We start from the raw sequence: 27,917 nt of genomic DNA, 5'->3' as shown, positions 1-27,917 counted from the left end.
GTAAATGATATCTCTGCTTGTGTCTGCATAGCGTGCCTTGTCCGTATTGTGTGCTGGCAGCAACACCGCTATATTTGTCTTCCTCCAGCTCTGCAGTTTTCTGACCCTACAAAAGTACAGCTATAAATAATATGCAAAAAAGGCAACCCGTTGTGTGTTTCAGAATGAGATCTTGTGTCCCATTCATCTTGTGCCTTGTGCTGCAGTGTGTTTCTTACCATTTGTCATTGACTAGAACATGGATTGAAATGAAATAAATCTTTGTGATGCCTCCTAGCAACCATTCAGCTTCAAGGATACACTGAAGACCATGGCAAAGTACAGATTGATTTCATTGGTTGTTAAGAAACCACACATACCTTCCTTGGTAATTCTAGCCACAGAATCCTTCATACTGAAAAGGAAAGTTAAGCCTCTTTTTGTAGCCCGGCTTGACAAAAGTTGATGTGAAAAATCATAGAAGCCAGGTGGTAAATTGTTGGCCAAATGTGACTGCATTTAATCGGATGCAGTCACTGTTTGGGTATTCAGAGAGCCAGAGGTGCTGCACCTGTCAGAATACAATCGCCAGAAGGGGATATTTTTCCATGCACTATTTATTTTATTTTGGATCAAGGAATCTGACGTCTCTTGGTCACTAAACGTGTATGGCTAGCTTTTATTCTCTCCTTATGGGGGAAGACAAAAAAGCTCATGTTGTTTGTTGGGGTTGCAAGGATGCAGATATCGAGCGTTGGCACGACTACTTGTACTCGCACAAATGCTCTTATGCCTAGATCCAGGGCCAGGACAAGGGGTGGGCAGGTGGCGCGGCTGCCTTGGCTCTGTGGTCTCATGTCAGGCGGGAAGGTGCCACAAGGAGATTGGGGGGGGGATTTGTGTGTTAGGAGAGATTTGTGGGGGTAGCTAGGGGTAAGTATGGTTCTAGGAGGGTTAATTTGGGGGTGCTAAGAGTGGTGATTTAGGGGGATTTTGTGTTGGAAGGGAGGATGGGAGGGAAGAATATTTGTGCTGGGAGGAGGGAAATTCATGCTGGAAGGGGGTATTTGTACTGGGAGGGGCGAGAGAAGTGTGTACTAGGAGAGCACATTTAGGGTAAAGGAATTGTGCATCGAGGGGGTGACTTTTTTTGGGGGGGGGGTGGGATGGGGGGGATTTTAGTAGGGGGGGGGATTTCTACTGGAGGAGGAGGAATTTATGCTGGGGGGGCGCTAAGCATGCAGATTAATGCAAATTTTTTTTTGCAGGGAATATTTGCTGACACATAATGCTCGTACATCTTTGGGGGGTGGTGGGGGGTGTTGCAGTTTGGGCTTGGACTTTAGATTAACCTTTTCATGCACTGCCTAAACTGATAAATTTTTGGTGTGATTTGAGCCCATACAAAATTAATGGGCTCAAATTGCACTGCAAAGAATCGCATTCATTGTGAACAGGAATGCGGTGAAATTCCTGTCCGAATTGTGCTGTTTCCCCCACTGTTCCTGTGTCAACCCAGGCTTGTTTTAGTGACTTCAGCCTGGGTCCACACAAGAGCTCTGCGTCAAACTGCATGCGATTCGGACAGAAATCACACCACATTCCTGTTCAAATCGCATGTAATTTCTTTGCAGTGGTATTTGAGCCCATACATTCTGTATCGGTTCTTGCTATCTTGGGTACTTGTGCACAAGTATTGGTACATGTACTCGCCAATAAAAAAAGACGACATCGGTGTAACCCTATTCTGTATCATGTCCTGTAAGCAGTTGATTCTGGGATGACCGTTCTGATCTGGACACTGATCACTTACAGGAAAGGAAGGGTTTCTGGGTGTCCATTGGAAATACTGTACAGTTTTAATCCCCTTAAAAATATTTAGGATAGGATAACCATTTTATAAGCTTGTAAATACCTTAAAATCATTTACTGACGGTTTTGTGAGTTGAAATGGTCCAGCTGTGGTGTGTCTGTAAAAATCCCAATTCCCCTATAGTCCAGTTTTTTCTCAGAAGCTAAAATGTACTGTGGGGGGAGTTTATAAAAACTGGAGCAGCCATGCATTACTACCAATCGATATCTATCTTTCATTTTCAAAGGCTAACTGAGCAAGCTGAAGACAAAAGCTGATTGGTTGCCATGCACTGCTGCCCCAGATTTTGGCTGCTCCAGTTTTGACAAATTAACCCTTCGTTTATTTACATGTTCTTTTATTTTATTGTGTTAAACATGTTAATGTCCAAAACCTTTCTGAAGTAATGCAGTAAAAGTGCAAAGGAATGTTTTAAATGAAGCAGAATATGTTTATACCGTATTAGACTTTTACATGCTTGTGTAGTTCAATGCCAAGTATTAATGAAGATGACATTGTGGGCTCTGAGATGGATGTCTGCCTTCTGACTGGTGTTTTATAATGTACATACAAAAAAATTATATCAGAACTAGAAGAGCATCTGTTTAAAAAAACAAAAACAAAAAAAAAACATTTACTGCACTTGTATGTACTAACTTTGTGACCTGTTACGGGTCAGTAAATCGGAAAGTATTTAGGACAGAGACACACAGGCAACTGGTGTTTTTTAAAAGGGGGTTCACCAATGGCAGCTTCTGGATTTATCACACTCCAGCTTTCCTTCCTAGACCCACTGTATATAATGTAAAAAGAGATGGCAAACTTTATTGTAGTTTCTTACCAGATACTTAGGCCATTACAGAAACTTCCACAGCCAGATTTTTAAGAGGGTAGGGTCTGCCTGATATAACTGTTGTAGGAAGTAAAAATTTGAGTCTCCGTGTCTAACATGTATAGTAATACCCTCGTCTAGTATGTCACCAAAGATGAAGGGTACAGCACAGCAAACATAAGAAAAGTGGAGGTAATACTAACATTTTACCTCAGACTCTGCAGATGTCTGGGAAAAGCTGTGGCCCAGTCACACAAGCAGAACATCACTACAAACAACCAAGCCGCTCTTCAACCGCTGTGTGTGTTTTTGTGTGTGTGTTTTTGTGTGTGTGTTTTTGTGTGTGTGTGTGTTTTTTTTTTTTTTTTTTAAACCTGCAAGGCAATGTCATAATGTGCATCACATATTAGTCAAGTATGTGAAACTTGGCTTAGAATGAAGCGAGCTGTCATCGTTGAAGGCACTTTCGTCTTCACTCGGTCTTCCTCCTGGGTTCGCGGGCTCCAGCTATGGGAGTGGCCAGAGCCGCAATGACATCACTCCCGCCATTTACGGGACAGAACTATGGAGTAAAGGCATGGGTATGCCGTTCCTTCAGAGCGCATGCGCCGGTGATGTCACCCGCTGCGTCTACAGTAAATATCTCCTGAATAGTGCACATTAACCACTTCCCGACCGGCGTACGTGGGCAGGCATATTGGCGTACAGGTACGTCCAATTTTAAATGCCGCCCTGCCATCGCAAGCGCGCCGGTCGGGACCCCCGTGAGTCCGGTCGCGTGTCCCGCAAACTCGATCGCCGTGGGCATACCCGCAATCGGGCGGCTGAACGAGGAGATGCCATTGTAAACAGCATCTCCCCGTTCTGCCTAGCAACAAGTGACGCTGATCTCTGCTCCATGTGATTGGAGCAGAGATCAGTGTTCACTAAAAGAAAGCCCAGCCCCCAACAGTTAGTAACACACCTCCTAGGAACACTTAACCTCTACACTGCCCCCCACTGGTTAACCCCTTCACTGCCAGTGTCATTTACACAGAAATCGCTGCATTTGTATAGCAGTGATTGTTGTATAAATAACACTGGTCCCAAAAATGTGTGTCAAAAATTTCTGTGTCCGCCATAATGTCGCAGTCACAATAAAAATTGCTGGTCGCCGCCATTACTAGTAAAAAAAAAAATTTTTTTTAAATTTTCATAAAACTATCCCCTATTTTGTAAACGCTATAACTTTTGCACAAACCAATCAATAATCGCTTATTGTGATATTTTTGGTAAAAAAATGTAGAAGAATACGTATCGGCCTAAACTGAGGGAAATAAAATGTTTTATATATTTTTGGGTGATATTTATTATAACAAAAAGTAAAAAATGCGTTTTTTTTTCAAGATTGTCGCTCTATTTTTGTTTATAGCACAAAAAATAAAAACCGCAGGGGTGATCAAATACCACCAAAAAGCTCTATTTGTGAGAAAAAAAGGACACCAATTTTGTTTGGGAGCCACGTCGCACGATCGCGCAATTGTCAGTTAACCACTTGCCGACCGCCGCACGACGATGTACGTTGACAGAATGGCACGGGCAGGCATATGGGCGTACCTGTACGTCCCTGCCTTCCCGCGGGTGGGGGGGCCCCCCCCCGGTGCCAGCGGCGGTCGGTATCCGTGCAGGAGCGATCCGGGATGAGGGGGCGGCCATTCATTCATGGCCACCCCCTCGCGATCGCTCCTGACAAATGGGAGTGAAGCATTGCATCAGAAGTGGAAGTGATGTAATCTCTCCTCCGTGTCGGTATTTTTCGTTCCGGCACCGAGGAGAGAGGATCGGTGAGTTGCACCAACACGACACTTCACAGTAGAACATGCCAGGCACACTCACACCCCCCCTTTACCCCCCGATCACCCCCCAATAACCCCTGCCCCCCCAGTCACAGTGACACCAATTGCATTTTTTTTTTTTTTTTTGCATTGGTGTCATTTGTGACTGTAAACTGTTAGGGCAGTTAGGGTTAGCCCCCTTTAGTTCTAATGTACCCCCCTAACCCCCTCAATAAAGGTTTAACCCCGTGATCACCCCCCGTCGCCAGTGTCACTAAGGCTGGGTTCACATTGCAGCGGTTTATGAGAACGGATGTGATTCGCACCGCACTGCAGTGCAAATCACATCCGATCTCTGTGCGATTCGAGTTCAGCCATTCGCCGCACCCGCCGCAAATTCGCACGGGACCCTTTTTTTGGTCCGCAGCAGAATCGGATCGCATGGGTGTTCACACCATGCGATCCGAGTTTGCAGATCGCACTGCGATATGCGAACTGATCTGGGGGTGTCATTAACATTTCACTGACACTCCCAGCAGTTCGCATAGGGCAGTGTGAACTGCCGCCGGGAGGCATGCGATGCGGGAACCCGCCGCGGATTCGTGGCGTTCCTGCATCGCTCCAGTGTGAACCCAGCCTAATAAGCGATCATTTTTCTGATCGCTGTATTAGTGTCACAGGTGACGCTAGTTAGGCAGGTAGGTATTTGGGTTCGCCGCAGCTTTTTATAGCACCAGGGACCCCCATATACTACCGCATAAAGCCCCCTGATTGCCCCCTAGTTAACCCTTTCACCAGTGATCACCATATAACTGTTACAGGTGACGCTGGTTGGTTAGTTATTTTTTTATAGTTTCAGGGCACCCGCCATTTATTACCTAGTCTCACTAGTGTACCCCTAAATTTAGGGGTGTCTACTTTCCAAAATGGGGTCATTTGGGGGGGGGGGGGGTTTGTGCCATCTTGGCATTTTATGGCCTTCAAAACTGTAACGCCCTTAGAAAGCCTGATGGCGGTGCTTGGTTTTTGGGGCCCTGTACGCGGCTAGGCTCCCAAAAAGTCCCACATATGTGGTATCCCGTACTCAGGAGAAGCAGCAGAATTTATTTTGGGGTGTCATTTCACATATGCCCATAGCATGTGTGAGCAATATATCATTTAGTGACAACTTTGTGTAAAAAAAAAAAAAAAAAAGTTTGTAATTTTCCCGCAACTTGTGGCAAAATAAAAAATATTCCATGGACTCAACATGCCTCTCAGCAAATAGCTTGGGGTGTCTACTTTCTAAAATGGGGTCATTTGTGGGGGTTTTGTGCCATCTTGGCATTTTATGGCCTTCAAAACTGTAATAGGTAGTGAGAAGTGAAATCAAAAATTTACGCCCTTAGAAAGCCTGAAGGCGGTGCTTGGTTTTCGGGGCCCCGTACGCGGCTAGGCTCCCAAAAAGTACCACATATGTGGTATCCCCGTACTCAGGAGAAGCAGCAGAATTTATTTTGGGGTGTCATTTCACATATGCCCATAGCATGTGTGAGCAATATATCATTTAGTGACAACTTTGTGTAAAAAAAATTATTCAATCGCTTGAGGCAAAAAAATAAAATATTCAATGGGCTCAACATGCCACTTAGCAATTTCCTTAGGGGGTCTACTTTCCAAAATGGGGTCATTTGGGGGGGTTTTGTACTGCCCTGCCATTTTAGCACCTCAAGAAATGAGATAGGCAGTCGTAAACTAAAAGCTGCGTAAATTCCAGAAAACGTACCTTAGTTTGTAGATGTGACAACTTTTGCGCAAACCAATAAATATACAGTTATTGACTTTTTTTTTACCAAAGACATGTGGCTGAATACATTTTGGCCTAAATGTATGACTAAAATTGAGTTTATTGGATTTTTCTAATAACAAAAAGTAGAAAATATCATTTTTTTTTTTCAAAATTTGCGGTCTTTTTACGTTTATATCGCAAAAAATAAAAATCGCAGAGGCAATCAAATACCTTTAAAAGAGAGCTCTATTTGTGGGAAGAAAAGGACGCAAATTTTGTTTGGGTACAACATTGCATGACCGCGCAATTACCAGTTAAAGCAGTGCAGTGCCAAATTGTAAAAAGACCTCTGGTCATTTACCAGCAAAATGGTCCGGTCTGAAAGTGGTTAAAGCGACGCATGTGCCAAATCGCAAAAAGTGGTCTGGTCTTTGACCAGCAAAATGGTCCAGGGCTGAAGTGGTTAAGGAGATATTTACAGTACCTATAGATAAGGCTTAATATAGGCTTACCTAATAGATGGAAATTCTGTATGGGAGTTTACTCCCACTTTAAAGTGGAACTACACTGCACCTGAGCACCACAAACCAAAAACACTATTTTACATCTTTTTTAATATTTAAAGAAAACTCTCCCATCCATCAATGTCTCCAAGCTTTATTTTGCTGAGAAATCACTTTAGGCTGGGTTCACACTGCTGCGGGGGGAGATCCGGATGTGATTCGCACCGCAAATCACATCCGATCTCCGTAGCGATGCGAGTTCAGCCATACAGATAGTATGGCTGAATTCGCAGCGCTCCCGCAGCAAACTCGCACGGGACCCTTTTTTTGGTCCGCAACAGAATCGGATCGCATGGGGGTTCACACCATGCGATCCGATTCCTGTGCGAGTCGGCAGATCACACTGCGATATGCGGATGGATCTGGGGGTGTCATTAACATAACATTGACACTCCCAGCCGTCCGCATAGGGCAGTGTGAACTGCCGGCGGGAGGTGTGCGATGCGGGAAAACGCCGCGGATTCGCGGCGTTCCCGCATCGCAGCGGTGTGAACCCGGCCTAAAAAAAAACAACCCCTAGCATTTCTGGCTATGGCTATTGTAAGGGATTGTAGAGTTACTCCTTAGGTCTGTTTTAGAAGATAATGTTTTAGAAAATGTTTTCATCTCATGCTAAGCTTGTGCTAAAATTACCAGACGTGCTAAGGCGAAGTGTGAAGCAGGATGCGTCTGCGGTTAGTTGCTGGACATTAAGAACATATATTGTGTATTGAGAACATTGGCCTCAAGCCAAGGTGATAAGGTCAAACATTGTGATGTTGTCTGTCTATAGGCAGAATTACTATGAATATCTTTTAGGTTAATATTAATTGTATATTGTATTAACATAATGCTTGAATGTGATTGGTTGTTCATGGGGCCTTCCCCTTATAAGACCCCTTTTTGTTTATTGCATATTATTCTGTGAAGCCGGAATAAACCTTTGTATTCTTGATCATCTACACACTGTGTATGGTGTCTTGACTTCCCGACCGGTCAGAGTTTTTCCAATGACCACTAGAGTCCAGCTTGAGCAGAACTAGAGGGGCGCACCTTACAGCTATCTTGAGTAAGGGCAAATGTTCATGTAGCATTTACTTGCTGGAATCCATCTGCCCAGTAGAGTGTGCACCGAAGACTCCTGGGATGTATGACATTTGCCTTTTTTGTTGTGGAATTGAACAGAGGAGTGTGGACGAGCAGTTTGGTGTCTCTAACTGATTGCCTTGACATCAGAGCCATTGGAGAGGATTGGGAGCAGCAACTCATTCCCATCTACACAAGAGCCATAAATGACACTTTTGGGGACAGAATGTAGACCATTCCATCTTGAAGCTTTTAGGCCTCATGTCCGCTCTGTTACTCCTAGGGGCATCTGGCAGTTTTTGTTTTTTTTCCAGACTCTAAATGCCCCTGCATGTTTGTCTATTTGTCTATGCACACACAGGCATTCAGAGGAGTTCAGAGGCTATGTACTGAGCGAATACAAAATTGTAATATTGGTGGCCAGAATTAAAGTGATATTAAAGTCTAGGAACACCTACCTACTTTGTGCAGCAGTATTGCACAGAAACTTGATTTTCCTCCTCTTCTTGCAGTCCCCACCGGTACTGTTGGCATTTTTTTTACCTGAATACAAAGCATGCATTAAGGTAAAAACTTTTAGACTTTAGTCCTACCTTAAGTTCTGCATCACAAGGTCTCTCTTCCAGTCAAGTGTTACTAAAATCTGAGCTCTAAAAAAAAAAAAAAAAATATTCAAATGACAAACATTTTATACTTGCCTGCTCTGTGCAGTGGCCAGAATGGCCCTGATCCTCCTCTTCTTGGGTCCTCGTGGCAATCTTGACTCCTCCTCCTATTCTTTGTGTCCCCATTTCAAGTCGTTTGCCATGGGTACACATGGTGCATGCTTGCGCCTGACCTGTGCATCTATGAAGCTGAGCTCCAGAGACTTTCACATCTGGACTTCATTCCACCCTTCCTGTTCACGGCATTTGATTGACAGCAGTAGGAGCCAATGGCTCCTGCTGCCGCTCAAATGTTGCGTGAAGAGTAAGAGCAGGGAGAATATATGGAGCACAGCACTGATTCCTTCTCCCCCTCTTCCCCTTCACACAGGGAGGAGGGGGGAGGGGGATGGCACAGTGGGAAACTGAAAATGTTTTTTCAATGCATTAAGGTAAAAAACATTTTTGGGTTTAGTATCGCTTTAAGCTAGACCTGTGATTTCTTTCAGACTGATAGATTCAGCTTTTTGGGTTTCTGTTCCTTGCACGAGAGAAACCTGGAATTACAACATTTATAACAAGAGTTCAAACAATATTCCTTCTTTTGTTTACCTGCAGTTTCAAAATAAGAAGCCATTTTGTGTTTTTTCTCTTATTCCTCACAGAAATCTCATGTATGGCGTAGTGAAATTAATGAAGTGGGTTGGTCAGCTTAATGACACATTTTACTACACTGACTGTCTCTTTTTTGGAGCAATCATCTCTGCCACAGATCCAGGTATACCAAATAATGTTTTATATCTATTGTATGTATTGTGTATTATTTGTTAACTACTAGAAGGGCTATTTTTATGTATGTGTTCACACATAATTATCACAACTTTTACCCATTCACACCTTTTTTACCATTGAATTCCATTAAAAATGTGTGCCTCTTGGCTTTAAGTTGTGTTAATCTAGTGTGACAAAATTTATACCTAAACCACTCCAGGGTAAGTTGGGGTCAGTAATAATTAGTGATAAGGGATAGAAGAGAATGCAGAGCATAAATTACACTCATTCTTCTTTATCCTATAATCAACACAATGACATTATACCATAGGCCTGAGGACTTGTAGAGGGAATGTCTTAACTCGAGTCAGAAGTCTTTTAACTGCATCCCACCCGGCCACTGTACATCTACGGCTGGGCGGGACAATTGTCGTTCTGGGAGGACGTACCTGTATGTGCTCCTAGAACTTGTGCCTCGTGCGGATCCCTGGTCCACCGCATGCACTAATCCGAGTACCAGGCTGCGGTGCTCTGCCCTGGTACCATGCGATTGCTGTGACCATTCACAGTGATCACATGTCCATTAGAAACCATGGCTGCCATTCATTCAGCCATTGAGAACTACCGTGATCTGTGATTGGTCAGTTATCCCATGATACAGGCCAAGCACTGCCTCTCTGTACCATGTAATAGCTGTAACAAATCACAACAATCACAGTAGTTCTCTATGGCAATAAATGCTGTCAAGAACTGTCAGAAATGATTGCTTATTTACCAATCGTAGAGCAGTGTCACTATGGCAACACTGCTCTAGTGACAGGATGTAATAGAACTATATATATATATATATATATATATATATATATATATATATATATATATATATATATATATATATATATATATATATATATATATATATATATATATATATTGTTTTTCTCCTACAGTGGCAGGCTGCTCTGATATCCCTGTATCTCAGCGCCACCAGCTATTATCTCTGATCCATGCCACAGCAGTACAATGTCACCAGACCAGTGCTGCCAGTCTGTGTTCCCAGATCACCTCCACACCAGTCATATTGTCCCTGATCCACCGCCACACCAGTCATATTGTCCCTGATCCACCGCCACACCAGTCATATTGTCCCTGATCCACCGCCACACCAGTCATATTGTCCCTGATCCACCGCCACACCAGTCATATTGTCACTTATTACAGCCACAGCAGAAAATTAATTCAGGTAATAAACCTTAAGCCTTTTAGCGCCACTTTAAACTTGGCCCACCAGTCTGCAGACGTTACAATAGCTGTCATGTTTGGCTGGGTATAGACAGCCAAAAAATAAGATGCTTGGGTTAGGATTTACCCAAATGTGTACACCTGGTGGGCAAAACAATTGTGATGTGAAATTTGTTTTCACTGACATTTACCAGCTTGCTCATTGAGAACGGGAAAAAGACCCAGCTTAGACATGAGAGAATTTTGTGATCACCTTTATGCCTAATTAATTGAGAGCGTACAGTTTAGTCTTTTTTTTTTTTTTTTTTTTTTTTTTAAAGTGACGGTCCTAGCTATATTCAATGACCTGCGTGCGGATGTGGACTTGTATGCTCTTCTGTTTGGAGAAAGTGTCCTCAATGATGCTGTAGCCATTGTGTTGTCATCGTAAGTATTTTGCTCTTGGTATTGAAAATTAAATAGTATACAGTGTACAATACTACAGTGACTCAGTTACCAGTGTTTGGGTCCTGGCTTCACTTCCCACCAGGGGGCTGTCTGCTTAGGGTATGTATTCCTTTATTTTAAGGCATTTATTGCGGGAGCCCCCAATCTCCTTGGCACACAGAACTATTGTTATTGTAAAGAAAATTTATGTAGTAGTTTAAACGTAAGACTTCGAGGCAGGGATAAATTGCATCATGCTGACCTAAAAGTTCCTGAATGATGACGCCATTTTTATATAAGCACAACCACCTTTATGATGTCATTTCCCCCCCCCCCCCCTTTTTTTTATTTTTTTTTTATTTTTATTTTTTTAACGTTGCTCAAAAAGCCGTGGGTGGCCCTGCAAGAACCCCCTAGCTTGGCAGAAGCAGCCAGGTGGAAAGTGATTGGCCAAGTAGCATCCAATCAGATGCCCTCACTGTTTGTCAGGGCAACTGTCAGGCCAGCTTTAGTTTAAATATTTATATCCTGAAATACCCTGACCTACAGAGTGTTCTGAGTGTTCTGATTCCTTAACATCCCTTGCACCTTATTTTCCCTATAGCTTTGCTGCTTAATTTAGCCACAAATATCTGTTTTCCCGGATGTAAATTTATAATGTTCTGTGTTTTTTAGGTCCATTGTTGCTTACCAGCCAACTAATGAAAACATGCACACCTTTGATGCAGCTGCCTTTTTCAAATGTGTTGGCGTTTTTCTTGGCATTTTCAGCGGGTCTTTCGCAATGGGTGTTTGTACCGGTGTATCAACAGCTCTTATATCCTTTCTGGGGTTTACACAGAGGTATCTGTTTTCTCACGTAATGCTTGTAGCACACAGGATTCTTTAACCAGAGAATTAAAGTTGTACTAATGACATGGTGTTCCGAGCAATTTATTGCTCAACTTGGAAAGAGATTTACTTATTAAAACAATGGACCCTGGGGCTAAGCAGCTGTACTTCAAATGTGTAATGGAGGCAGCCACCCACATGCTAGTTTTGAGGGTTCAGCTTTACTGCAAGTAAATAGACTGCCCTGGAACTAGTATGTGGTCCCTAAGCCAAGGAATGGCTACTTCTATTAGAGCATTCTCCTCATACAGGTTTATTCTTATTTTATATCAAAGCAAATTTCCCCATGAGAAATGATGGAAACTCAAATGTCAACAACCATTTATTCATAGGTCCTTCAGTTTATAGTCTATATAAAAAGATTATAGTAATAGGTTGTGTAACCATAAAATGTCCAGCCTCCACAAGGGGATTAGAAGCAAAATCCTGCAGAGAAGAGAGGCACCTCTACAAGTAGCAATATGTTGCTAAATGTTGTACCTTCATTAAATGTAACCATATTGCTACACTTGGAGCCGCCTCTCTTCTCTTTTATACTCAGTTGTGATATGACGCTACTTTTATATCAAGACATTACTTGTATATCAAGTCAAAATTTATTAAATTATTTTGCTTGACTTGCAAAACGCTCTAAAACCAAGGTTTTTCTGTACTTCTTTTAATATTCATTCATAATAAAAAGTAAAAAAAGAAAATAAAACATTTATATTAGTGTATGTAAATACTTACAATGAACCTCCTATTTTTTTTTTTTTTTTTTTGTACGCTGTTATAAATAACCATTAAAAGAATTGTTATATCCTTTTTTTTTTTTTTTTTTTTGCGTAAACATTTTTTAACCTTGAAGTGGACCTTCACCCTCCCGAGGAAGATCCCATCCTTTTACTCCTTCCTTCCTTTAGCGGAAAAGGGAATTTTTTTTTTTTTCAAAGTCTGCCCCACCTCCCTATGCATGTCGCTCACTTTAGGCGCAATGATGCGCACACTGCCGGAGAGTCCCCCTGGTACATCTCACATCCCGGGAGGCATAGGCTTTCATTAAAAAAACAGGAGTCCGTGGCAGGCCTTTTGGCACTTCATCATTGGCTGGGCAAGAAATTATCTCAGCGGGTGATCTCAGATGGGTGAGTATCTGAAATGTGTAGATACCATCATCAGGTAAGTGGAGCAAAAAGGAAAAAAAGTTGAGATAGGTCGGAGTTCCTCTTTAATGAGTTCATTGCTTTAAGGTAAAAATGTTTAGGTTAAAGTATCACCCAGCAACCCCCCCCCCAATACTTGGTCCTCACTCGATCCAGTGCTGTGCCCGGTGGCTTCTTCCCACTCTTGCAGGCTTTGCTGGGAGCAGTGAGAACTAATGGTTCCTGCTGCTGTCAGTCAGATCCTTTGAGGGTGTGGGGGGCAGGGCCAAACCACGCTTTTTGTGTAAATGGACACAGGCAGCGTGGCTCAGGATCGAGCACGCAGATGTCTCATGATAGGAAGCGACATCCTATGGTAGCACACCGAGAAGAGTAGGAGCCAGGAGGGCCGTGGTACTCGAGTAGGGGAGGATCAGGGCTGCTCTGTGCAATTCATTTGCACAGAACTGGCAAGTAGAAGCCTGTTGTTTTAATAAAAAAAATGTAGGACTTTGCAGTCACTTTAAATGTATTTAAATGTACTTTTGCCAGAAATCTAGTAACCTAGCCAGGTTTTGAGTAAACTTGCTGGACTTTTTGTTTTTCATCCCAATGATCTAACCTATAAATATTCCATACTTCTAAGGCCTCATTCATATTCACACTGGGATTGGCTCCTGCGTTTTCTGTATGTGGGGTTGTTGGGAGCCACCTGCAGAAGTATGAACCAGGGCTTAAGCAGGAACATCTGAATGCAGGAAAAAAGATCTAGATGGCATAAAAGTTTTATATATACTTCCCTGCATTTACCAAGTGTCAAGTCATTTCTCAAATGCAGTTCTTCATAATATTTTTTATGATCGTCAGAGAAAATTGCCTTCCTATAAAATAATTTCTTTTATAATGATTTAGTGTTAGTTTTGCTTTCCAAAACTTTTCTGATAGGGAACTGTTAAGTTATTTTTTTTCTTAACTGGTTGGTAACGTAACCAAGTTTACCAAGCTGCACTGCTTTCCTTTGCTGGAGACGGCCCTGTTTTTCTTGCTATCGTGGAGTACTTTCCTTCTGGCTGAAGCGTGTGGCTTTACAGGTAACTGTATACAGAAATGTACAAGATGAATTGTGCATGTGAATAAGTCATGTTTGTTTTCATTGTTGCACCAGTTTGGCCAGTTTCTGAACAGTTGGCTGACCTACCTTTTTATAAATGTGTTATTGTGCTGTATAGAATCCCATTTCAACACATTGTAACTTTCATGGGACATAAAAATGGCCTAGATCTTTAAAGAAAAAAGCAGTTGGTCACATCTTGGTAGTTTCTGGCATGCTAGCACTATTTAAAAAAAAAATAAAAAAATAAAAAAAAAGTAAGATCTTGCACATAAGGCATGCCACCCCATTTTTGTCTGCATGGGTGTTCTGCAGATGAGTTGGAGGCTCCAATATAATCTATATATTTTAACACTTCTGGTTTTGTCAGATCCATGTGTTTTCTTCCCCACCCTCCTGCTATGTCTCTAGGGTGTCTGCAGCACAGAAATAGGCATTCTATCTACTTCATAACTCTCAGACAGATCACAAGCTGAAGGGAAAACTCCCCAAAGGGAACTAAGGCCTCATTAAAAAGTAGGGCCATTTATTCCAGTCCTGCTGAAGGGTATTCTACCCAATAGAAGATACATTTCTCCTATGTGGACAGTTTATTTTTAAATTTAACCGAAAAATAACCTAATGGGTATACAGACAACGTTTAAAATCTGGAAAAAATTCCAACCCTTCTCCAATGTATTTTAAAGCTAAAGTTTGACTGCAGTTGGACTTTAAATCTGAACTCCAGACATTCAGTTACGTTCTAAAATGTGACTTATTGCTGTGGGTTAAGTTCAATGAGGTGCATGCCACCTTGTGAACTAATCTTTTCAATCTCATAGTTTTACATTTTTACTGAGCTCCAGGAGCATAGTTATCAACTATTCGTTTGTTGCTTCTGTAGCTGCACAGTTGCATACAGTGGTTGTGCCCACTCCCTTCCCTCTTTCTGCACAATCGCAGAGCTTTTTGAATTGTGTGAACCTGTTTGAAAAATATAAAGCTTTCTGTAAATTAACAGTGTAGGGGCAGGCAGAACTGCTGTGGGTGAGAAGACAGCGTATTGCCTTACAGGGTACTGGGAGTGTAGTAAAAACTGTACTCCTGGCATTTAGGAGATAAGTCCACGTGGTGGCATGCACAGACTTCACTTCTATTAAACCAGCACATTTTACAAAGTACCTGAATTCCTGGAGTTCTACTTTAAGCATTATGACTTTGTTTTTTTTTTGTTTTTTAAATGTAAGAAGCCATTTAACTTTGTACAAATAATTTCTTATTGTAATTACAGGAGTAGTTGCTGTCCTGTTTTGTGGTATCACACAAGCACATTATACATATAATAATTTATCTCCAGAATCAAGGAATAGAACCAAACAGGTAATGAGAGCTGCTTCTGTTTATCTTCTTAATTAGGAAATAATATAATGCTGCCCCTGTTAACATACCAGAGTTTGTGATCTAGTCATTTAGGATATAGAAGGAAATGACATAAATGTTTTGTGCTACCTGATTGATTTGTACAGATTAATTTATATTCTGATGTAACACAACAGCCAGTTTGTTCTGGCTTCCATAGTGTAACCTGCATCTGAAAAATAGTTGAAAGAATGTAATCTAGTTTACTCAGACATCAGCTTTGTATTTGCTCTCATTTTTAGTAAAGCTTTTTCAGCCAAGAAAGCTGCCATCTTAGCCTCTGTTTGATTTGCAACTGCCATGGTGCTGCACATGTGATCAGTTATGACGCCAGCCGTTTGGCTTTAAAGTTTTGTAGAAATAACAAGCAAATGTGACAGAAATCCTGCAATACCGGGAATATGACTTTATATTTTAAACCATTTAATCGATGGATTTACTTCTGCTTTAACCTGTGTGTTTACTAAAGCGGAGTGCCAGGCTAGTTGCACCGTCCTAAAGCAGAACTAAACCTATTGATTTAATAGTTTCCTAAAATTGTTACATTCCAGGCATGCTGTTAATAAAAACTGTAACAGTTGCTTGTGCTCACAACTGAACTGCATATTGGGATGATGGGATGATTGGATTATTGGCTGCAATACTCAGAACTCTCACTAGATGTCAGTGTACTTTATACACATTTTATTTATATATTTATACCATGCCAAATGTTTTATAGTTTAAATATTTTATTTAAAGTTGGAAGCTCTTAGGAAATAGATTCCTACTTCAAGGTTTATAGATGCGTAAGGGCCCGTTCACACCAGAACATAGTGCGGTAAAGGCGCAGTCTGTGCGGGTGCCAAAGTACTGTTAATGGCACCCCAAATGCAGATCACAAGCGTAGTGTGTTTGCAGGCACCAAATTACATGGTACCACAGCACCATGCAATTTGGTGTAGTGCAAGCACTACTTTTTGTGCCGTCTGGTGTGTTTTATTTTATTGCACCGCACTGCAACATGTGCATTCCCTGAGCAAAACTGGTGTGAAACGGCCCTAAAGCTAGAAGAAGGAATCAAATTCAGCCTTAAAGCAGCAGAATTCTTAACTTATGTAACTGTAGCCAAGGGTATCAATTAATCTCCAGACCTTCTACATCAATTAATGGCTAACGCATCTAATTCTGCTTTAATTGTAATCTGAAAACTTCTGCAGGCTAGATACATACCTATTGAGTCTTAATAATCTATAGCTTACTGCAGTACTTCGACTTTTTTTTTTTTTTTTTTTTTTCAATCATTTGTTTCATGCCTTTAATGAACTCCTTTGTGTTTTGCTGCAGCTGTTTGAGGTCTTGCACTTTCTGGCAGAAAACTTCATATTTTCCTACATGGGTCTCGCACTCTTCACGTTCCAGAAACACGTGTTTAGTCCCATTTTTATTGTTGGGGCTTTTGTATCCTTTATGCTGGTGGACAACAAAATCCATAACGTTACTTGTTTTGGGTGTGGTTTTCCTGTTGTCTTGGAGCTCACCGACATGTATGCATTCCGTCACAGAATAATGTCATGTTACATATTGGCTTGGGGCTTTTCATTTCAAGGGAGTAAACAGGATGACAGATGGGTCCCTTAAGCAAAACGTATCTGGATATCGTGGCCTTAAATACTTCATAACTTGGATACAGTAAAACTGAAATGCTTTCCATACAATGATGTAGAATTGATGTACTGTGTGTTTTACACTGTCGCAGACAAAGGCATAATGCTTGATTATTGCAGTCATCTCGTGCTAAACACGCAGCATTATTTATAGAGTGCTGCATGGAAAGAAGTAGTCATCTTCAAGGAACCCTGTAAAACAGGGGTCTTCAAACTACGGCCCTTCAGTTGTTCAGGAACTACAATTCCCATCATGCCTAGTCATGTCTGTGAATGTCAAAGTTTTACAATGCCTCATGGGATGTGTAGTTCCGCAACAGCTGGAGGGCCGTAGTTTGAGGATCCCTGCTCTAAAATATCAACCTCTTCTGTGCAGTTGTACATAGACATATAGAAATGTCCGTGCTCACAATTAATGAAGTGAAACCATTGTTACAGTTTCTCATACTCAAAATAAAGGAACAAAGCAGCTAGCATAAAATTGTTTATGGCAATGGAAATCATATAAAGTTCATATGCAGAGCTAGAGCAGTAGGTTGAGGAAAACCAGAGTGAAGAGTGGTAGATGAAGGCAGAAACCTTGCACCAACTTTTGTGTATGAGCCCACACACCACACCACCATGCTAGTATAAAATGCCTTTACCAGAAGGTGGATGATAAGAAGCCTTCTCTTTGGATCACAGAACTCTCCAATGATCAACAAACCATCCCACACAGGAACTGAAACCGTGGTGAGTCCCCTTTTTTTGCGTAGTTGCCAAAAACAGGTCTCCGGCTGGATATCCACATCCCTTGGGTAGCATAAACGCTAATAGATCTATTATCTTTTCAATATGCCGAAATAGATTTTATCCTCAGTTACATCTACATAGCCTGGGGCTCATTGATGTCCCATATGGACACCAGATTTCCCTGCTGCTAAAGAATTATCCTTCTTTGTCCCACCCCTATTCTGTTGACCTGCGGCAGCAGTCTTCTGTGCAGTAACTGAAAGTTAATGCATTTTATTTTGTTTCCTTCTCCAACACTAACATGGAGGCTGCCTTTGCTAACTTTATTTTCTGAAGATTTTAGTTGCCTGGCTGTCATAACTTAATAGATTGAGTGACTAACCCAGAAGAGTATATTAACCACTTCAGCCCCGGATCATTTTTCTGGCCAAAGACCAGACCACTTTTTGCGACGCGTTAACTGACAATTGCGCGGTCATGTGATGTGGCTCCCAAACAAAATTGATGTCCTTTTTTTCCCCACAAATAGAGCTTTCTTTTGGTGGTATTTGATCACCTCTGCGGTTTTTATTTTTTTTGCACTATAAACCTAAATAGAGCGACAATTTTGAAAAAAAAAAAGAATTATTTTTTACTTTTTGTTATAATATCCCCAAAAATATATAAAAAAAAACAAAACATTTTTTTCCCTCAGTTTAGGCCGATACGTATTCTTCTACATATTTTTGGTAAAAAAAAAAATCGCAATAAGCGATTGGTTTGCGCAAAAGTTATAGCGTTTACGAAATAGGGGATAGTTTTATGGCATTTTTATTCATTTTTTTTTTTTTGCTAGTAATGGCGGCGATCAGCAATTTTTATTGTGACTGCGACATTATGGCGGACACATCGGACATTTTTGACACATTTTTGGGATCATTGTCATTTATACAGCAATCACTGCTATACAAATGCAGTGATTTCCTGTGTAAATGACACTGGCAGTGAAGGGGTTAACCAGTGGGTGGCAGTGTAGGGGTTTAAGTGTTCCTAGGGGTGTGTTACTAACTGTTGGGGGCTGGACTTTCTTTTAGTGAACACTGATCTCTGCTCCAATCACGTGGAGCAGAGATCAGCGTCACTAGTTGCTAGGCAGAATGGGGAGATGCTGTTTACAATGGCATCTCCCAGTTCAGCCACCCCGTGAGACGATTGCGGGTATGCCCACGGCGATCGAGTCTGCGGGACCCGCGACCGGACTCACGGGGGTCCCGACCAGCACGCGAGCGTGCCGGCAGGGCGGCATTTAAGATTGGACGTACCTGTACGCCAATATGCCTGCCCATGCAATTCTGTTGACGTACATCGGTGTGTGCTGGTCGGGAAGTGGTTAAGGGCAGTGGGGTTTATTTACTAAAGCTGGAGAGTGCAAAATCAGGCTTACTTTTGCATAGAAACCAATCAGCTTCCAGGTTTTATTGGCAAAGCTTCACTGAAAGCTGAGTTTAGAAGCTGATTTTTTTTCTATGCAGAAGTGAGCCTGATTTTGCCTCCAGCTTTAGTAAACCCCAGTGAGTCAGCCAAGCAGCTAGTATTTTGAAGATATCAGCAATGGCAGCCTTTGTGCATGCTAGGAAAGGTCTAATTTAACTTGTTTCAGTTGTTACTTTGGCATGTTTATTAACGTAAAGCCCAGTTAATTACCCTAAAAATATATTATAAACAAAAGACTTCATTCAATCCTTCTGCCATATATAATCCAAATGAACACCATGCTCCACTCCAACCCGTGTATATTAAATCAATTACCAGAACATATTAACCTTTGGATTAACAAAAGTTCTGTCATCTGCAACAAATATTTTTTGGATTTTAGTAAAACAAGCTCAGAGACGCAAACAGACGTATCCTAGTGTAGTACAGTGAGGGGAAAAAAGTATTTGATCCCCTGCTGATTTTGTACATTTGAACCACTGACAAATGGTCAGTCTATAATTTTAATAGTAGATTTATTTTAACAGTGAGAGACAGAATAACAAAAAAAAATCCAGAAAAACTAGTTTCAAAGGAGTTGTACATTGATTTGCATTTTAATGAGTGAAATAAGTATTTGACCCCTTCGCAAAACATGACTTGGTGGCAAAACTCTTGTTGGCAATTAGAGGGAAGACGTTTCTTGTATTTGGCCACCAGGTTTTCACACATCTCAGGAGGGATTTTGTCCTACTGTTTTTTCCAGAACCTCTCTAATGCATTTAGGTTTTGAGGCTGAAGTTTGGTAGCTCGAACCTTCAGCTCCTGTTTGATGTGATATATGTAAAGAGACGGCACAAGTCATTACTGTACAGAAGCCGTGTTTACTGAATGACCCAGCAGGAACAGGAAAACACCACATAGGAAGAAGTACAACAAAGATGCACCATAGCGTTGCATTTAAAGAAACACTTCATCCATAGCATCTCCCTCCACATATTTTCAATGGAATTAGGGTCTGGAGACTGGCTAGGCCACTCCAGGACCTTAATGTGCTTCTTGAGCCACTCCTTTGTTGCTTTGGCAGTGTGTTTTGGGTCATTGTCATGCTGGAATACCCATTTACGACCCATTTTCAATGCCCTGGCTGAGGGAAGGAGGTTCCCATCCAGTTTTTGACAGTACATGGCCTGTCAATCATCCCTTTGTTGCGGTGAAATTGTCTTGTCCCCCTAGCAGAAAAACACCCCTAAAGCATAATGTTTCCACCTCCATGTTTGCCGTGAGGATGGTGTTCTTGGAGTCATAGGCAGCATTCCTCCTCATCCAAACGCTGCGTGTTGAGTTGATGCCAAAGAGCTAAATTTTGGTCTCATCTGACCACAACGCTTTCACCCAGTTCTCCTCTGAATCATTAGCAAACTTCAGATGGGCCTGTTCTTTCTTGAGCAGGGGGACCTTGTGAGTGTCAGGATTTCAGTCATTCGTAGCGTAATGTGTTACCCATTATATTGTTGCTGACTATGGTCCCAGCGGCCTTGAGATCATTGATCAGATTCTCCTGTGTAGTTCTGGGCTGATTCCTCACCGTTCCTATGATCATTCTAACTCCAGGAAGTTAGATCTTGCATGGTGCCCCAGGCCGAGGGAGATTGACAGTTATTTTGTGTTTTCTTCCATTTGTGAATAATCACAACTGTTGTCACCCTCTCACCAAGCTGCTTGGCGATGGTCATGTAGCCCATTCCAGCCTTGTGTAGGTCTACAATCTTGTCCCTGACATTCTTGGACAGCTCTTTTGTCTTGGCCATGGTGGAGAGTTTGGAATCTGCTTCTGTGCACAGGTGTCTTTTATGCACATAACGAGCTGAGATTAGGAGCACTCCCTTTAAGGGAGTGCTCCTAATCTCGGCTCGTTACCTGTATAGAAGACACCTTGCAGATTTGGGGATCAAGTACTGATTTCACTCATTAAAATGCAAAACAATGTAACTTTTTTGAAATGCCTTTTTCTGAATTTTTTTATTCTATCTCTCACTGTTAAAATAAACCTACCATTAAAGTTATAGACTGATTATTTCTTTGTCAGTGGGCAAATGTACAACATTTGCAGGGGATCAAATACTTTTTTTCCCTTGCTGTATATCAATTAAAAACAGTTTCCTGTAAGTGGTTCTAAAGGCAGAATTTTTTTTTTTACCTTAATGTATTCTTTGTGTTAAGATTAAGCTCCCCCAGCTCCCTTTTTATACTTACCTGAGCCCCATCTCAATATAGCGATGTGCATGAGAGTAGCGGCTCTCCCGGTTCTCAATCTCCACAATGGCTGTGCAGTTGCTCCAGAGCTTACCGTATATACTCGAGTACCCCAATTTACCCCCAAAAAAACTGGCAAACTTATTGACTCGTGTATAAGCCGAGGGTGAGACATGCCTGTCCATCCCTGTGTGTGTGTCCGTCCCTGTGTGTCCGTCCATCCCTGTGTGTGTGTGTGTGTCCATCCATCCATCCATCCCTGTGTGTGTGTCCATCCATCCATCCATCCCTGTGTGTGTGTGTGTGTCCATCCATCCATCCATCCCTGTGTGTGTGTGTGTGTCTCCATCCATCCATCCCTGTGTGTGTGTGTCTCCATCCATCCATCCATCCCTGTGTGTGTCCATGTGTGTGTGTGTCCATGTGTGTGTGTGTCCATGTGTGTGTGTGTCCATGTGTGTGTGTGTCCATGTGTGTGTGTGTCCATGTGTGTGTGTGTCCATGTGTGTGTGTGTCCATGTGTGTGTGTGTCCATGTGTGTGTGTGTCCATGTGTGTGTGTGTCCATGTGTGTGTGTGTCCATGTGTGTGTGTGTCCATGTGTGTGTGTGTGTGTGTGTGTGTGTCCAGCCTACCTGTGTCCTGAGCCTCCGTCCCGTGCCTTGCCTCCGTCCCGTGCCGTGCCTTGCCTCCGTCCCGTGCCTTGCCTCCGTCCCGTGTCGTTTCGTGCCTTGCCTCCGTCCCGTCCCGTCCCGTCCCGTGCCGTGCCTTGCCTTGCCTCCGTCCCGTGCCTTGCCAGGATCGCCTCGGCGGCCATTCTAAAATTCAAAAGCCCCGCCTCCGCCTCCGCCTGTGATAGGCGGAACACTGAATTTCCCAGCAGCCTGTGTTACGAGGATGAGACGATATCGGTGATAGGCGGAACACAGGCTGCTGGGAAATTCAGTGTTCCGCCTATCACAGGCGGAGGCGGAGAAGGAGGCGCGGCTTTCAAATTGTAGTATGTCCGCCGTCTGTCTGCTCGATACGCTGATCGAGCAGTCAGACGGCGATGACTCGAGTATAAGCCGAGGGGGGCACTTTCAGCCTCAAAAAAGAGGCTGAAAATCTCGGCTTATACTCGAGTATATACGGTAGTAAATGAGGGGAAGCAGTGCTGACTGCCATCATCCAACACACGCAAGTAAAAATGCTGTTTTATTTTTCATTCCACTTTCATGTGATTGGGTATTTTTTATAAAGTGAAGCGTCACCTCATTTTCTAAGCTCCGGAGCAACTACACTTGCAATGTACACAGTAATTTTGCCTGTCATAAATCAACCCCACTGTTCACTTGTTTGTAAGTTACTAATAAATGGTAAGATTGGTTTGTGTTACTTGATTATAATTGTGATGACCATCCAGCGAAGGTGGATAACCAAGACAGATTACCTCACTAAGACCCCTTTCACGCTGCGGCGTTTTTCAGGCGTTTTTCAAGCGCTTTAGCGTTTAAAAAAGCGCCTGTAAAGCGCTTGAAATAAGCCTCATCTGCAGTCCCAATGTGAAATGTCAGCGCCCGAAAAATGCTCGTAAAGCGCCGCTTAAACTAGCAGCGCTTTACCAGCATTTTTTGAGCGTTAATGGGGCGCTTTTAACCCCTGCTAGTGGCCAAATAAAGGGTTAAAAGCGCCCACAAAACGCTGCTGCCAATAGCGTTTTTTGGGCGTTTTACAAGCGCTTCCCATTGATTTCAATGGGAAGGGGCGTTTTAGGAGCGTTGTATTCACCGCTCCAAAAGCGCTGCAAAGAAGCTGCTTGCAGGACTTTTTTTGACGCTCTGCCAGCGCAGCGCCTTGGTGTGAAAGCACTCGGGCTTTTACATTGGGATTGCAGTTGCAGCTTCTTTCAGGCGCTTTTTTTAACGCTAAAGCGCATGAAAAACGCCTAAAAAACGCCCCAGTGTGAAAGGGGTCTTATGTTACTTACAGTGGATATAAAAAGTCAACATACCCCTGTTAAAATGTCAGGTTTCTGTGATGTAAAAAAATTAGACAAAGATAAATCATTTCAAAACTGTTTCCACTTTTTTAATGTGACCTATAAACTGTACAACTCAATTTAAAAACAAACTGAAATCTTTTAGGGAGGGGGAGTTAAAAAATAAATTTGTGGTTTCATAAGTGTGCACACCCTCTTATAACTGGGGATGTAGCAGTGTTCAGAATTAAGCAATCACATTCAAACTCATATTAAAGGAGTCAGTACACACCTGCCATCATAGGAAAGTGCCTCTGATTAACCCTAAATCAAGTTCAGCTGTTCTAGTAGGTCTTCCCTGACATTTTCTTGGTCACATCCTACAGCAAAAGCCATGGTCTGCAAAGAGCTTCCAAAGCATCAGAGGGATTTCATTGTTAACTTATCAGTCAGGAGAAGGGTTCAAAAGAATTTCCAAGGCATTAGATATACTATGTAACACAGTGAAGATAGTCATCATGAAGTGAAGAAAATATGGCACAACAGTGACATTACCAAGAACTGGACGTCCCTCCAAAATGTATGAAAAGTCGAGAAGAAAACTGATCAGGGGGGCTGCCAAGAGGCCTGCAGCAACAATAAATGAGCTGCAGGAATATCTGGCAAGTACTGGCTGTGTGGTACATGTGACAACTATCAACCGTATTCTTCATATGTCTGGGCTATGGTGTAGAGTGACAAGACTGAAGCCTTTTCTAATGAAGAAAAACATCCAAGCCTGGCTAAATTTTTAGCAAAAACACATCTGAAGTCTCCCAAAACCATGTGGGAAAATGTGTTCTGGTCTGATGAAACCGAGGTTGAACTTTTTGGCCATCATTACAAAAGATATTTGTTTTGGCGCAAAAACACTGCACATCACCAAAATAACACCATGCCCACAGTGAAGCATGGTGGTGGTGGCAGCATCATGCTTTGGGGCTGTTTTTCTAAAGCTGGAACAGGGGCATTAGTCAAGGTAGAGGAAATTATGACCAATTCAAATACCAGTCCATATTGGCATAAAACCTTCAGGCTTCTGCTAGAAAGCTGAACAAGAGGAGGAACTTCATCTTTCAGCATGACAACTACCCAAAGCATTCATCAAAATCAATAAAGGAATGGCTTCACCAGAAGATTAAAGTTTTGGTATGGCTCAGTCAGAGCCCAGACCTGAATGCGATTGAAAATCTGTGGGGTGATCTGAAGAGGGCTGTGCACAGGAGATGCCCTCCCAATCTGATGGATTTGTAGTGTTTTTACAAAGAGGAGTGGGCAAATATTGCCAAGTCAAGATGTGCCATGCTGATAGACTCGTACCCAAAAAAAACAAAAATGCTGTAAAATCAAAAGATGCTTCACAAAGTATTAGTTTAAGGGTGTGCACACTTATGCAACCATATTTTAGTTTTTTTTTACTTTTACTTCCACCTAAAAGATTTCAGTTTGTTGTTCAACTGTGTTGTACAGTTTGTAGGTCACATTAAAGGTGGAAAAAGTTCTGAAGTGATTAATCTATGTCCCATTATACAAGCGCTGTCAGACCTTTTGTTAATGCAAAGGTCAGTATGTACTGGTGAGTGATTTAATATGAACTGGATGGAGTGGAGCGACGCAATCTTTAGGAGAGCTACAATACCACATTCACACGTGCATATGAATCTCTACTGCAAATTATTATTATTTTTTTTTTTAACAGAACTTGGCAGAAATTTTTTTTTTTAATGTTGAGTTTATATTTACGCACGTTGGTGCGCATTGCATTAAGTGTAAATGTGTTCTACTGTGCAGAATTTTTATTTTGACCGTTGGAATACATTTATGCTCAAACGCACATTTACGTGCCTAAATTATGCTCATAAGCTCTTCTCTGAGTGCATCTTTGTTATGTGTGTTTGTTTTTTTTTTTTTTTTTTTTTTTTACACTTCAGTGCCTCTAAACACTGCTCCTATAACACGGTTTATAGCATCTGATGTTCATGGCCACAAAGGCTAACAGAGCTTTGAAAGCAAAAATATGCTGTACGCCTGTAAAAGCAGCGATTTCCATCAGCAAGGGCATGAGGCCTTTATATACTATATCGGGGGTATGGAATAAAAAAATTGCGGTGGTCCAGTCATTAAAATTTTCATCCAGCTGAATTCAGAGTCTCATGTTTGTGCTATGACTCGGATCTTTCCTATCACAGCCCCACTTTCTTACATTCGTTTCCATTTTACATCACAGCCCTCTTCCACACCCCCACACCTCCTTTTACATCATAGAACACCCCCTTTACATCACAGCACCCCCCCCTTTTTAAATTACAGCCCTGTTTTACATTACAGCTCCTCCTTTACTTCCTCTGTCCCCCCCCTTCACATCACAGCCTCCCTACTTGCATCAGACCATCAGTGTCCTCAGCCTGCACTTCACATCAGTGTCCTCTGTCACCACTTCACATCACGGCCCCCTTCCTTGCACACCAGTCCCCTTCACCGCACCCCTTACTTGAATCCTAGTCCCCCTCACTTTCCTGCATCCAAGTCCCCTTCACAATCTCCCCCCCGTGACTTTCCCTTCCCTTATAACACATTTTCCCCTGTCAATCGTTACTCTCCTCTCCCCTATCTTACCTTACACATCAGATAGAAGGCAGAAGGCACGACATTTTCAGAAGTTTTACACTGGATATTTTCTATCTTTTTCACCAACACAACATATAAAGGAAGGGTTTTCTACATGGACTTGAACATTTTATTTTTTTACTGTACGCAATATTTTTTTATGGTAATTATGCACAAAGTAACATTATTTTGGGAGTTTTTTTTATATACAGTATATGTTTTGGGTATAAAATGAGCACTCTTATTTTGTGGTATAATTAGTTGAAGTTTTTCTTTTTGGAGCAGCACTGAAACTTTTATATATTTCTTTCACTTTTTTGAAGAATTGGCTAAATGGTGCTATTTTTTTCAAACATTAAAGGTGACCAACCCACATTCCTAAAACATAACAACATGCACAAAGTTTTCCTCTAAGTTTTCCTCTAAGTGGGACTTTAAAGGGGTAATAGTCATCTAAAGGTCATACCATTGTCATAAAGAAAATATTGGTTTTATTGGAATATGGTTTAAAAAGTAAGTAGTACAATACATAGAATATACATAGGCTGCAAATACAGTGGTATGCAAAAACAACGCAGTTGAAAATAACCACTATGTTGAAACAAAGGACAATGGTTACCTCTGTTGTCCCAACAGAGTAGTGGTTATTTCCAACTGCTTTGTTTTTTGTATACCTCTGTATTTGCATAATATGTATATTCTATGTATTTTACTCCTTACTTTTTAACCATATTCCAATAAAACCAATATTTTTTTATGACCATGATATGACCTTTAGATGACTATTACCCCTTTAAAGTCCCACTTAGAAGAAAACTTTGCATTTTTTTTTTTCCCTTTTTTTTTTTTTTTTTTTAACGATCGTAAGAATGTGCAATTTTTATAAAGTCCAACTCAACTTTCAGTTTAAATCGGCTAGCTAAATTCCAGATGCAACATAACAAAAGGTATGCAAAGTCTTACATTTTGTGTTTACCTAGAAAGCACTTGACGCTTGCCAGCATGCTGTAGAGAAGGACCCGATATGTTTTTGTGGAAGGAGTGGTCTTGGCAGAGGTCACACACTCCTCTGCTAAACCTATAGCTCTGTAATCCTTAAATCTCAAGTTACTTAATGTTTGGTTAGCTATATCTGATTCAGCATGAGAAATTTCAGATCTTTTTCTGCTTAGGCTGTGGCTGCCATTAAAACTAACCGTAAGACTGCACACCTTTTTATTTTGATGCACTAAGAATGTATTTAGCTGATAGAAAAAATTATAGTTCAATTGAACTTCTCGTTTTAATCATTGGTGAACCATGGGTAGCTTTAAAAAAAAAAAAATAAAAAAAATGCTGACCGGAAAAAAAAAAAAAAAAAAATTGTGCTTTATAAAAAATAAACCTCTTGCACAGCATAGCAAAGGATACACATTTGCACAGTGTAAAAGAAAAAACAATACTCTGCCTTTTGAAAATTTATGAATAGTGTTACTAAACCCAGGACCCTGCATTCACTATATCACTGGTCTCCCACAATACACATAACATGGAAATGCAATTATTTTAGTAAATATAAACTGCTAAATACCATTTCTCATCAGCAGTATATAGCAGTCTTGTGACTTCTATCAGTGTCTGGTTAAAGCTTTTAGGAGAAGTTTTCATTCCAATTTGACTGTACTATGAGGCTGCATGACCCTGGATCCTCTGTCTGGACAGTGCTGATTGGCCCTGTGCTGATCACATGCACCTGCCTAAGACAGAAAA

At 41.6% G+C, this 27,917-nt stretch overlaps 1 protein-coding gene across 2 annotated transcripts in view; it reads left to right on the top strand.

The window, feature by feature from the left end:
* Window positions 1-27,917, top strand: part of SLC9A7 (solute carrier family 9 member A7) — a 134,735-nt gene that overhangs the window by 73,424 nt on the left and 33,394 nt on the right. For both annotated transcript variants that reach the window (XM_077482799.1, XM_077482800.1), the window contains exons 5-10: window positions 9,183-9,295; window positions 10,851-10,956; window positions 11,632-11,773; window positions 13,954-14,059; window positions 15,350-15,438; window positions 16,804-16,917. In XM_077482799.1, coding sequence (XP_077338925.1) covers window positions 9,183-9,295; window positions 10,851-10,956; window positions 11,632-11,773; window positions 13,954-14,059; window positions 15,350-15,438; window positions 16,804-16,917 — 670 coding nt within the window. The remainder of the gene's footprint in view (window positions 1-9,182; window positions 9,296-10,850; window positions 10,957-11,631; window positions 11,774-13,953; window positions 14,060-15,349; window positions 15,439-16,803; window positions 16,918-27,917) is intronic.

This window comes from Lithobates pipiens, unplaced genomic scaffold, assembly GCF_037356315.1.
Source record: "Lithobates pipiens isolate NorthernLeopardFrog02 unplaced genomic scaffold, aLitPip1_a1.2 Scaffold_16, whole genome shotgun sequence".
In the NCBI taxonomy this organism is placed as follows: domain Eukaryota; kingdom Metazoa; phylum Chordata; class Amphibia; order Anura; family Ranidae; genus Lithobates; species Lithobates pipiens.
Note: the sequence above shows the minus strand (reverse complement) of the source record. Positions and strands in the feature narration are given on the sequence as shown.